The sequence below is a fragment of the Narcine bancroftii genome, chromosome 1 (genome assembly GCF_036971445.1).
Source record: "Narcine bancroftii isolate sNarBan1 chromosome 1, sNarBan1.hap1, whole genome shotgun sequence".
In the NCBI taxonomy this organism is placed as follows: Eukaryota; Metazoa; Chordata; class Chondrichthyes; order Torpediniformes; family Narcinidae; genus Narcine; species Narcine bancroftii.
The window spans coordinates 1795381-1809401 of NC_091469.1; the positions used below are offsets into that span (position 1 = coordinate 1795381).

The following is a 14021-nucleotide window of genomic DNA, read 5'->3' on the forward strand; positions in this document are numbered from 1 at the left end:
GATTTGCAATTTAGTTGTTTATATGTCACCTTGATAGTTGCACATTTAATCACGATTGGCAGTCAATAAAGATAATACATTACAAGATTTACCAGGGGGTTTGGGAAGAGGTTTGTAGGGGAGCAAAAGGAAAACTTTTTCACTCAAATGGTTGAAATCCAGAATGCATTCTTTGAGAGCTGGTGACAGAGTTGCACAACTTTTAAGAATGACCTGGATCAATTCGTGAATTGACAGGTGGTGCAAATTCTTGGGCCAAGTCCTGGTAAATGGGATTGATGTTGATGGAAACTTGATGGCTGGCTGATGGGCTTGTTTTCCAGTTATGTGCTCAACGACAATGCAAATTGGAAGCCGAGTCAAGCAACTGGAACAGAAGCTGAAGTTGAGAAGTTGCGTTAAGACCGGAAGCTTTGCTCTGGCCAAATTCTTGTATACATTTAGTTCTGTTCACTAAGTCATAAGAAATTCAGACAAGGCAGTGAAGATTACAAAATGGATTAAAATGACAGTGGATGTAGAATTGAGAAAAAAAGTTGAAGACTTGATATTTTCAGTTGTGCTGATGTCTGAAAGATAGTGTAATTCAAGCAGAAAAAATGTCCCTTAGAAAATAAGAGCAAATTGCACAAAACCATGAAAATGAGGGCAGTTTTTGTGCCCATCATTACCACAGCACATTTGCAAACAAATCTGGGACCTTCTAGTCCATTGGTTCTCAATGTCTTTTTTCCACTTGCATACCTCTTTAAGTAATCCCTCACTAACCACAGAGCACCTATGTGAGGAGGAGAAAATGGTTGAGAAACACTTCTAGTTTTTTTTTTAAAGGCCTACTTCATTCTAATGGGACTATTGACTGCATTACAGGGCCTCAGAATAAGATTTCAGGCTAAATTTACCAATATATGCTGCTGCAAACATCGTGATCTCCTTTTGCAATGAGAGTTGGGTTTTATTGAAGCACCTCCATGTTTATTTTCACATCATGAGTATTGTCCTTGAATCTGTTAATCCTGATCAAATCTGTGCTCTAAAAGTAGCTTCCATTTTTTTTGTATATTTCTTGAACTAAAGTAATTGAATTTTTAATTAAAAAAAATACCCTGTAAATTCAATCTTGTATAGTTCACAGTTAGCATTAATCTTTCAGTTGCATTGGATTTCTTTACAAGGTGCTCCAAAACAGATTTTTGGGAGCTCTGATTTTAGCTGAAATGAGCAATATTTTGTCCTAAAAAATTTGCAATACTAGTGCCAGCAATTCTTTGATTGTTTAATTTGTTTTATTTTAATCTTGAATTAATTGCTTGGGGGACAAAACGATTTGCAACAAATGATTTTTTCCTGAGTCGCAAAAAAATGGTCAGCAATTGTGGTGCTTTCATTTGACAAGTGATGTTGAGTTGTTGATGTGGTTTATGTGCACATTCTTGCGTGAAGTAAAACTTTGAAATGAGTGTGGTCTATTCAAAGTGTTAGTAGGGTACATGGTGTTGAACTTTTTTAGTGTTGGAAAACTCTGTATAGATGACTCCCATCATACCATTGACTACATTTATTTTGCTAAAGATGGCTCAGTGATAAATGTGGATAATTATGTTGATAGAATTTGAATGTTCTTTTTAAAATAGTGCCACAGGACTTGTTAAACAAGAAAGTCTGCAGATTCCAGAATCGAGTGCAATACACAAATGTGCTGGAGAAAACTCAGCTGGCCATACAGCATCTGTAGGGAGTAAAGGGTAATTAATGTTTCTTGCCTGGGGCCCTTTGTCAAGTAAAGGTTAAGGTTGCATGAACAGTGATTTGTAACTTCCTGATTTTTTTTAAACTGTGAATTGTGTTAGTTTTTTCTTCTTCGTATATTCCATCCGTGCTATGCAATTGCTCAGCAAAATAAGGTGTAAGGTGCTCCTTCCGTCTAATAGCCTACAGGTCCCCCTTGGGCAAGGTGTCATACCTATTTAGCCTCCCAATCAGGGTCATGTGAAGCCTTGAATTGTAGATGGTGGATGGTTTTTACAAGCGGATTCTACAAATTGGAATTTATGGTTGTAAAACTAAAAACACTGGGCAGATGAATCTGCTGATCAACGGACACTGCAACTGAAGAAGGCAACAACAAACCACTTCAATATTTTTCCTTTGTAATCAAAAGGTAAAGGTTCCATTATCATCATGTAATACTGCATTTAGAATGCAACGTGCATGAAATTTTTTTAACTCTTTGTCTACTGTAAGGCAGACAGAAGGTTGCCATTTTGTCCAGTGCCCCCTAACAGAAACCTACAACACCTGGTGTTCATAGGCGGTCTCCCCTTCAGCAACGACTAAGGTCTCAGCTCAGAGAAGGAGTCTTCAAGAAGAACAGGGGAAGCTGATGAATATTCTTTTGCTTTATGATCAGTGAAGGTATTTTATGCTGAAGGGCTGAGGAGAGGATTTTTTTTATCCTAGTCTGTTAGGAGACATATTGACCATTACAGTACACTAGAATTACTATTGGTGTTGATATTTTCACATATTGTACTGACTTCATCAGTTTTCATAGCTCTGATTTTGGTTTTGATATGATTTAAATTTTACTCTTTTTCTAAATTTATAGTTTGTTAGCGTCTTGGGTGGTTCTTTAGACCAGCCATTCTCAACCTTTTCTGGCTTTGGTCCCCCAGGACTCTGAAGCAGCCAAATTTTGGTTTCTTCTGTACTATTTTCCTTTTGACTACAGAAAAAAAAACATTTGAGAAAATGAGGTTTTATTTGAATGTGCTATGCCCCCAGGGAGGCTGCAGGGCACCTGTTGAGAATGGCTGCCTTAGATTATATAAAACTGTTGGGTTGGGTGAATGCTTATGTGACAAATTTATTCCTGGGCAATATTGGGAAATCCAGAGTGTTGATTATCTTGGATTTTGATTTTTTTTTCAATAAATAGAAATTAGTATTTTAATATTGGGTATACAGAACTGAATTCTGTGAAGCTATTGCAGAAGTGATCTGTAACAGTGTATTTGAATATTTTTAAGGGTGTTTTCCCTGCAATGTTCACTGTCAATGTTGTTGGGCTAAGATTACAGTATAATAGTTTTTGAATAGTATTCTATGGGAGTTTCATTTCTGCACAGTTTTTATGCGGTATTGGTTCTGGGTATTTGTTTTCATGAATGTTGTAATGCTGCAGAATTGCAGATGAAACATTAAAGAAACACTAAAAACACGATGCTGGAGAAACTAGGCAGGTCCAACTGTCTCATGTATAAAAGATTAAAAAATACATCAATGACTCAAGCCTAAAACATTTGTTAAGTTATAGAAAAATGTTGGAAGGTGTCCAAATAAAAAAAGTAAGGGTGGAGGAGCATGGTAGGAGCTGGAGAGTGCTCAGAAGGAAAATTTGGGTGGTGTAACTCCAATTTATGGGAGGTCTTAATGGCATAGACATGCGAGTATGGGAGTTGAACACAAAACTGGAATGGTTGGCCACTGGGAGGTCCCTGTCACTGGTGTGGACAGAGTGAAAGTGCTCAACAAAGCGATCTTCCAGTCTGCGACCAATCTCTCTGTATAAAAGACACTGTTTGACCTGTTGAGTTTCTATAGCATTGTGTTTTTACCTCACTCATGGTGTCTGTGGACTTTTATGTTTTCTTTGTAAAGAAACATTGTTGTGTAGAATGGGGAAACGTTCAGAATACCAAACCCACTTCTCCCAATGAAATTTTGACCGTCAAAGAAACATTTTACTTTGGAAATGATATGGTGAAATATATTGAGATTCACAAAGATAATTGGGCCAAACCTTTTTTAAAAAAAATCCTCATTCATCCTCTCCGGTCCTTTGTACAATTATTACTTGGAGCTCCCTTTCCTGTGGACAGCTATTAGATACCGCTTCCTCCTCTGAGTTCAGAGAAACAGGGATTGTTTGGACTTGTGAAGGATTTGATTTGGTTCATACTGGATCTTAAAATTTCACAGCTTTTGTTGGAAGTCCATTCTATGCAACAATTACTGAGTACTGCTGATATTTATAAAAATCATTCAGTATATCAAGACAATTGCTATATTTCAATGTTATAGAGAGCTTTGGAACATCATAGGTTGTGAACATCTTTTTTTCTCTTCCTTTACAAATGTGATGGTGAATAATTTACTGGTTCTCATCTGTGTATGGTTGTAATGTAAAAGCATTTTAAGGATCTATATAACTTTTGTGTGTTTGAATCTTGGTTTCCAAAGTTTTTTTAAACCCAAAACCTGTTCAGCATAGAGGTAGACTATTAAATGGGTACATGGAACTGAGAAAAATCCAGGCTTACATGATCGGGAGATTCTAGACAGTTAGTGGGTTATGAGGTTGGCACAACACTGGGCCAGAGGGCCTGTACTGTGCTGTAGATTTCCATGTTCTAATCAAAATGGAAACTCTTGAATCTAAACCCATCATCTCAGCAGAGAGCAAATTATTATGAAAGATGCAATTATCACTAAATCATCAACTGGTTCATTAATATCTTGCCCAATCTAGGATGTTTATCACTCCAGTCAATGTTTTTTGGATGAAGCCTCCTGTCCTCTCAAGTTGCTTGGATAGTGATTTATTTGGTCATTCTGACCTGCCTCAATATGAATTTGTAAGTGTTAGCTGCACTAAATAATTGGAAAGCAAAAAAACTTTCAGGCACAGTTCATTTTTGAATAGGGTCTTCAATCCTAGCTTTACTAGTAATTTGTGAACTGTTCTATTGTGTTTGGAAACATGTTCAGATGTCCTTTGATCTCTTTTTGCAGACTGATTTATTTTAGCATTAGACTATCTTTCTGTTGATAGGTTGCATGTTGATTGCAGAGCTTATGACACTATCACATCCACTTACTTTGACTAATAGATGATTATTGAAATGCATTAACTTGTTTTTCAGGGTTCTGCAAGCTAACATTTAAATTTTCACTTTCATAATTTAAACAAATGTGACTTTTTAAAAAAAACTTCAGTTGTGCTGAATAATACTTCATAATGCTTGTGGTCTTTTAATATTGGCACTTTAGGTTAAAGTTTTTTCATGATGGGCTGGTGAGCACATTTTGAATGTCTTTATAGTTATAACTAAAACAAAATTGTACTTTGAGATTCTCTGAACATATTTGGACTGCAGTAACTAATTTGTAGTTTGTTATCCTTCATACACAGACCTATTAATTTACTTTGTACTTTCTCAATTTTGTCTCCTTTTGTGGTTGCTCACTTGCACCACACTAACAGGCCCTTCCAGCCCATGACCCCGTGCCTCCCAATTAACCTACAACCCCTGTATGTTTTGAAAATTGGGAGAAAACCAGAGAGCCTGGAGGAAACCCATGCAGACACTAGGAGAATGTACAAACTCCTTTCTGTAGCCTTGTGTTCAAAAAACCTTTTTTAAGCTTGAAGTTGAGTAATGTGAACTGGTCGGCTGCTCATTGAGGCTGCTGGAGGGAAGAGGTAAATAAACTGTGCTCATTTATGAAATCACCAGAATAGGAAATGTGGCAAGACCTGTTTCAGTTTCCTGTTGCTGGCATCAGGTTTTGGGAGAACAATTGTTGCTTCTAAATCTATGTAGCTACTGATATTGGCTCTGTTCTAAAGTGAAATATCAATCATCCTGACTTCTGTGCGACAGAAGGAAAAGCAAAACAAATTGTTTGACAATAAAACTGCTTTTCCATATTCCCCTTCATGACATTAGCATCCACTGACAAGCACAGACTATTCTGGTCAACATTTTAAAAAAAACTTTAATGAGTAGAAAGTACTTTGTTGTTGATTATATATGCTCAGTCATGACACCATTTTGGTGCTTCAACAACGGCTAACTCTGAAACAACGATATCCACTATCTGGTATGTTCTTTTAGCTGGATGAAGATCGGAAACACTATTTAATTGTGAATAGTACCGTTTCTTGTACAGGTACTATGTACAAACATTTTAATTTGTTCAATGACTCAATTTTAGAAATTTAGTATTTTACTAATTTTAATTTGGAGAATTGATTATCTAATGGTAAATTGTCAGATTTTTAGATCTGAAATTTATTACATTCTTAATACAAGTTTGCAATAAATATACCAAGTTTGAATTTGGTGATTCTTTTAAAATTTCCTCCATATTTCTGAAAAAAGCAAATAAGTCAAACCTGATTATATTCTGGTTTATTTAAATAACATATAATCTTTATTTGTGAATAGTTTTTTCCTATTTTCACCACATCTTCCTCAGTGTAATGCTCATTTAGTGTTTAATTTTAATTGATGAAATATGCTGAAATTGGAATGGACTATTATCTGTTTTGATATATGTCACTAAAGAGTGATTCCAATAAGTAATCGTATCCAGGGAGATTGAACCCATCTTAACAATATTGCTAAACAAATTACTGACAAGTGTTCCTCTTTGCTTACAGATAAAATTAGAAAGGTATAATAATGAGAAGGTCTGCATATTGGATGTCTTTTTTTTATTATTTCCCGTTTTTGTTTCCCCCCCCCCCCATCTAATTTGCTTAGGTAATATCTTTTCCAAACAAAATTGTGTTTAATTGGAGAATACCTTTTGCTGGGCATATATGGATTTTTTTGCCCCATTTGCAGTCTGATGCTGTTTCCCAGAGAACCATGTGTTGAGTGTGCTATCTAGTCATTGTGCCAATTTTGAAGGAGGTTAATTATTAATACAGATAATATCATACTCTTAGACTCAAAGACTCAGTGAGCTGTTGCACTTGTTTTTTTTTTGTTTCCCTTATTTGTGAGGTGATGTCACTATTGGCTCTTAAGAAGTGACTGCTGCTATATTTTCAAGGGTTGGTTGGGGAGTTCCAGGATGCAAATCCTCCAGTGTTTGAAAAAACAATTATATATCCACCAAGTTAAAGTGGCTTAGAAGGGTAGTTGCAGATGGTGGTGTTCTGTCAGCCTGCACCCCTTAATCTTAGTGTTTGGGAGATTCTATTCAAAAGTTGCTAGTCTTTGCAAGTAACTGCAGTGCATTTTGCTAGTTTGTGGATATGGTGAATTCAATAGGGCATTTCATATCAGGCCTCCACCTTGAGACTGGCTACAGAGCAGATAGAAAAATGGGAACTTGACTTTCAGACAGCAGCCCTAAAAGGCTGCTCCAACGTCCCATTCATATCCAGAGGTGCCTCCTAGTGCCCTCCGGATCCGATGGAGGTGGGGCGACTGGTGCCGTAGTACCACCCGCGTTTAGAGCCACAGAGTGGCCCTGAAGGCTGAAGCGGCCCAGTACCCACTGACAGCTCCCACTGCCCCGAGGGCTCCCCTCAGCCCCTGACTTGGAGGGAGATGGGTCGCAGGCTGACAGCATCATCAGCCTGCTCCTAAACAGCGGCTGTACATTCAGATTGATCGGAGTGCTGCACTGCAGAGATTATTCCTCTCGGAGAGGGGTTGGAATATGTGGCTGTGAGACCACCTCCGCACATTCAGAAAGGTAGGTGATTATACGTTCTGGCGGAGTTTCTCCGCATTTACATCTCAACTTTTGGGCTATCTGAAATGGCCTAATGATTGCTCAGGGTGCTGAATCAATTTCCAGTCAAGTGGACTGTTGTATCCTGGATTTGTTCATGCCCAAATGACTGCAGCTTCATTAGTTAATTGGAGAATATTTCGTCAAACTCTTCAAGCTTAAATTAGAAGTTTTTTTTGGGGGGGGGTGCGTGGAGGGAGAGTGTGAATCACTTGGTATTTTGGAAATTGTGTTAAATCCCCTGGACAGGTGGTTAGACTCTCATGTGGAAATCAACCACATGATGCCACAAATGTAACTTAATGGGTCCATTCCTGAATATTTCTTGGGTATGGGTTGCTTTATTTTCTGAGAAATTGTGGAGTTGCAGTCATGGGGAACTTGCCCACATCTAGTCTTATGATAGAAGGAAGGTCACTGATGAGGCTAAGTATATTTGGGATGAGACATTACTGTAGCATTATCTTAAAACTAAGGTAATTTACTTGCAATAGCTGCAACCATTTTCTGGTTGAGTGACTATGACTCCAGCCATTTGGTTATCAATTTTATTAGCTCCGTTCCACCAGGTCTCCTTCATGTAATTCTTTCTGACAGGCTTCATTTGTATGCAACAGCTACTTTACTCTTAATAAATTTCTGTCATTCATCCGAGAGGGTATCATGTTGAGGGCCACTTGTTACAAATGTTGCTTTATTGAAGATGCAACACAAGTTTGTCCTTTACTTTCTTAACCAATCTCTTAGGATCAAGGATGAGGAATGAAAAGTCCTCCAGTTCATTAATGTTTCTATTTCTTCTATTGCTAACTGAATGCCTGCATTCAGAGCTGAAGGAATTTAAATGAGAACGATCAGTCAGTGATCAGCTGCTCTGTTAGATTATCTTGATCTATTATTACTCAATCAAAGAATAATCTTGTAGTCCTGAATCTTTTAGGGATTACTACTCTAGTTTACTTTAGTTTACTTCATGAGCCCATTTTCAAAAACATTTTTTTGTCAGCATTAGTGGGAATAACTGAAACCAAAAAACAAATCATTTTGGGACTGGAATGAACAGTTTACATTGTTAACTGGAAAATTATTCTGGTCCGAATCCAAAACCACAACTATAAACGTCAGTCCCACATGACGACAAGGTTAGAAGCAAGTATTTCTCGCTATATTTAAAATTGTCCTCCATTGTAAACTAACTTCTAGCATAATGATTTATGCTGGAGAAGTTGGACTATTTTTTGTATAATTTAATGGATAATTGGAGTGAAGTTCAGAAATAAAAAGCAGAGAGTAAAAAGCAAGCTTAGTTTCCTGAAAATTGTATTGAACTAAAAGTTAAGCAGTGGATAAATAAGATTGCAAGCATTATGCTGTCTTCTTATAAAATTTGCTACTTTTTGTGGAAGATTCTGTTGTGCTCTAACTTCCAGGAGCCTTTTCTCCCCATGTAATGATGTTTTTAAAAATATTATTTATTAGAAAACAGCAATAACCACAATTACATGATTAAAATATTAACAAATTATCAAAAAACCATCCTTACATAGGGAAAAAACTCAAAAAGACTGCAAGAAATCCTAAAGGGAAAAAAATCCTAATCACCCCACCCCTAACTCTACCTCTCCCTTTAACCAAATTCTACCCCACCTACCCCCAAAGAGAAAAGGAAACAAAGAAAGAAAGAGAGAAGGAGAATAACTCAAGTCATTCACGTAATATATGATACGGAGATCTAGCTGCATTCACGTCCAGTCTCAAATTTTCAAATTCGAATAGTCCAAATATGGGCTCCAAATCTTTTTAAATACATAATATTTATCCCGTAAATTATGTTGTCTTTTCCATTTGTATACAAGACCCCATTTCTGAATGCAATCTTTGTAAATTAAGCTCCATTTGATCTTTCCATGTAATGAAATTTTTTAAGCAGAAAAAAGCAATTTAAATGAAATGTGTGTTTCTTCTCTTAGGCAGTCCCTCTGGATCAAAGACCATTTGCTTCCAAACCAGTTCTCGGTCAAAGATGCCAAATAACATGGGTGGCAATTGCACATTAGCTATAACAGTCTCAAGGGAACAATGTCTTGGTTTAATGTAAAGCAAGCCCAAGATGATTGCAGATTAAGCAGCCTTGTACAGACTAAATGTACATTTCTGAGTGTACATGAAAATATACACAGATCTTTAACAGTGTGCTCATAAACATTTACAATTTTACTCACCACCATCCTGCCCTAATCCCCTCCCTTTCTCTCCCCACAACTGACCCCATTCATCTCTCTGTTGCCATGCCTCGCCTCTTTTTCCCTCAGCTCTCTCGGTGCGGACCACTGACAAGTTTGCTCCTTAATTGCCAGTTTGATTGTTTCTTGCTTATTTCCTTCTCCCCATCATCTTGCTGTATACTTGAGCCACTCAATTACTCACCAGTTATTCAGAGAATGCTGATGGAAAGTTCTGCTCACACAAGTTCTGGTTAAGCTCATTATCCGTTGCTTATAGAAGAAAGGTTGAGATAAATGTAGCACTCCAGGTGTGATCTTGCCAAGATTCCATATGATTGTGCTTTTACACTAATGTCTGTTACCTGCATGTTAAGCTTTAATGATCTGCATACAAGGACATCCAGATCCTTTCCCTATATTAACTTTTCAAAGTATATTATTTTCTGCCAAAATTGATCATTTCACTTCTAACTATATTCTTGTGGAGACTCCATGTGACTCCTATTAGCTTTCTTTTGTACCTGGCTTTAAATCAACATTGAATTTTGATCTTTTCTACTTGGTCTCGCCACATTTGGAGTTTGTTACAAGCACATGAGACCCAGGCACTGATCCACTAGGTATTTGAAATAACCATCTAATTTAAAGTCCTCTACCACTAATAATATACAATCTCCATACCCGTGTGGCATAATTATGTAATGCTTCTGAAAGGGACATTATAGAATGTGATGCATTTTGATTTTAAAGCATAATGCCGGAATAAATCTCAAGGCCTTTTAGACATCCTTTTCATAAAGCACTTGGTTTATAATGTTGATCTAGAGCAATTACAGTAAACTGTATATTTTTAAATTTTTAGTCTGTCCTTGAATTTAAAAATTTGTACAGTACTGCATAACCTTGCTGCTGAGAAGTATGGGTTTGCATGATCTTTATCAGTTACTGTTTCACTTGAATGTTTCTTACAGCAGCTTTATTTTTGCTCCAGCATTTGCAGTCTGGTGTCCCCAATAATAATCCTTCAGCTTTGAATAAGAAAATGTTAGTTCATTTAATTTTTGTAGAATATTTTTGATCCTTTTCCAGCATTTGGAAAAAGCCATTGAAAATTGGGGTGGAGGAAAATTGCATGCTTCAGTAACTTGAGTGTTTGCCTTTAACTTGTGATTTTTGAATTTCTATGTAATGTAAAGTACCATTAATTGTATTGAAATTGGTATGTTCCTGAATCGACTAAGTTGTAGATATTTGGACAGTCATAATCCACCTCAGAAAAAAATTAGACTTGATAACAACTGACTGCTGCTTTTCAAGGACTTGCAGTTCAGCTGTGAGAAATGAAAAGTTATTAATTTGATACTTTTGAGATTGTGTGGAGATTTAACGGAGTTCTTGAATTGCAATTAAACACCAAGGGCTGGGCATATTTGATGCCTAAAATGAGTTTTTCCATCATGATCATCCTTCATTTTTATTAAATGAGTAGGTTAATATGCAGTGAGTGAAGTTTGAGAGGCTTTGATTCAGGGGGAACCCTCTTGAGAAAGTATAACACTGAATATTTATTGCATATTGTCATTTCCTCTATCTCCCAACAAAGGTATCTGGATTCCACTTTGGCTCCTACTTCAAACACATTGGTGAAATTAAAAGAATTATTGGTGGTTTCTCATTCCTAATGAACATTCATATTGAACTTGCAAGGACATGTCATTTAGTTGCTCCCAACATGGTACTTTCTCATTGATATTTTACCACTGTTTTTGCACAGAACATATCCTCAGTAGTACAGGTACAAAATCCTTTATCCGGACATTTAAAATCTGGAAAGCTCCAAAAACTGGCATTTTTTTCCTGGTGCTAGTACAGCGGAGGGGAAGAGACAGCAGCATGACTAGGTTGGGAGACTAGTGGGGAGAGATGGCAGCGCGACTGGAAGGGGGTGATATGGCAGCACAATTCGGGTGGGCTTAAATCTGGGGCAGCTGGCTTTGTTCTGAAATCCTGAAAAATCCAAAATTTGGAACACACTGTCCTCTTAGGGTTCCGGATAAAGGATTGTGTACCTGTATCTTGACTCAACAAAAATGTTTTGAGTTGCTGGTATCAAGTTTTGCAAACAATGAACATTTTATTTTAGATTTTTACTTTTCTCTCAGTTGAAAGCATAAAAATAAAATTATTTATTTAAAATGATCATTTTCTTGGGATTTTTTTTTAAAGAGTAAGAAATTGGCTTTTGAGCTTTATAGTTTGTTGTTTTCGTACAGATTATCCAATTTGTCATTCTATATTTATAGAATATGTGTGAATTGGAACAGGTTTCCAATTTATGCAACATAGCACACAATTCATTATTTCCAATCTTGCAAGACAGCAGGTGCTGAATAAAGATAACATCAGTAGGAAACAATGATAGAACTGACAGAACTATTTAACCTCCTTCAAAGGATTCTGGAAATTTTATATTTTTCCATCTGAAATTTAAGAATTCTTTATAAAGCTGGTTAAATATATATTGTTCACTCTATTTTTCTAATGTTCTTCATTTATCTTCTCAGCTCCAATGAGGAATTTTTATGGACCAACCTGGTGTAAAAGATCTGAGTAGTGTTGCAACTTTACTAAAGTGGACTTGTATATTGCCTTATCTAACTGTAGGCCACTTCAAATAGCCCAAAGTAACCAAAACACATAATCACCTACCTTTCTGAATGCGGAGGCGGTCTCTGAGCCGCATATTCCAACCCCTCTCTGAGAGGGATAATCTCCGCCTAACGATCTGAATGGGTAACCGCACTAAGCGGCTGTTTAGGGGCAGGCTAGTAATGCCGTCAGCCCATGACACATCTCCCCACAATGCCGTCAGCCCATGACACATCTCCCCACTCACCCCTCTCCCTCCAAGTGCTTCATAATTACTTCTAAACTGCAATTTTTAAAAAAAATCCAAGTTAAACAAAATGTTTTAAACTAGACTTTAAAATTGACTCTTTCAGAATCAAGCTTAAACTGTAATAGTTGGGAATTTAATCACACACAAACACATATACATTTGTATATAGTAGGGTTTAAGATCGAGAAGTTTAGAGAAGTAAGAGATGTCATGTTATTAATAGTAAAAAAAAAACCATGCTGGAGAAACTCAGCAGGTCAAACAGTGTATTTAGCAAAAGCAGAGATACATAACTGATGTTTTGGGCTTGAGCCCTACATCAAAGTATGTATCTCTGTCTTTGCTATATAAAATGAGTTTCTCCAGCATTTTGTTTTTACTTCAACCACGGTGTCCACAGAATTTTGTGTTTTACTCATGCTATTAATAGTTTAATAAAAGCTATTATTCTTAATTTACCATTGTCTGGTGAATTTTCCATTGCTGTTCTTTTTATTAGTTCATAACAATAGAAGCTATTCCAACTATGCAGATTGCTTTTGTCCCAGTGTACCACAAATTGGACCCTCTTTTCAATATCTTTCTATCAGCCACGTGATCATGTGCTTCTCTTTATCCCTGAATGAATTTCTGGAGGATAAAAATTCAAAAGCTGTAACACTCGATGTCCTGTTCTTTAATTTACCTCATAATATTTGCTAATTTCTAAATGATACTTGCTGGCTTTTTCCCCTCAACACGGATAACAAAATGGATTCTCCCCATCGTTCTCATGCATTGGCACCTTCCAAATGATGTTTTTTTTTAAAAAGGGAACTTTATTTTACAAAAAATGTGATAGTTACAGGGGAATTTCACAACTATGTGGAAAATTGTGAAGTTGACTGCGTAGTATTTTGTTAGCAGCCTCCTTTCTAGCTGTATGTACAACTTGGGACCTCTGGCATTTGTCAAAACAATCTGGCGAAACTCTGGTAGTAATTAACTATCCTTGCATTCCCATTCCATTATGATCTTCCAAGATGGGTTGGGGGTTAGGTGAGAGAAGGAAGGCCAAATACTTGATAGTAGTATGAAATATGGCACACATTTAGATAAAGTTGATAAGTTTGAGGCACAGATGTTGAACCAATATGCCCAGAAATTTGAAAAAGATACCATAACTTTTTCTGTTTCATCCAGAAACTTCTCAAGTTATTTGAGCAGAGGTCCTCAAAATTGTAAGGTGTGATTTGAGAGTTGAGAGCTCATTGGAAAGATATTTTGATACAAGCTCTATGCAGCTGTATTTATAATGTGCTCTTCTGAAATAATACTGTAAAATTCTTTTCCTGATGTTCAGAAAAAAATTACTGCTGCTT

The 14021-nt window shown here is 36.7% G+C and overlaps 1 protein-coding gene across 5 annotated transcripts in view; it reads left to right on the plus strand.

The window, feature by feature from the left end:
* LOC138754260 (early estrogen-induced gene 1 protein-like) overlaps positions 1–14021 on the plus strand; it is a 145921-nt gene that overhangs the window by 1043 nt on the left and 130857 nt on the right. For 2 of the 5 annotated variants that reach the window (XM_069918210.1, XM_069918221.1), the window contains exon 2: positions 1635–1745. The exons of the other annotated variants lie outside the window; for them this stretch is intronic. In XM_069918210.1, the coding sequence (XP_069774311.1) occupies positions 1635–1745 (111 nt within the window). The remainder of the gene's footprint in view (positions 1–1634; positions 1746–14021) is intronic. 5 annotated transcript variants of the gene reach the window in all.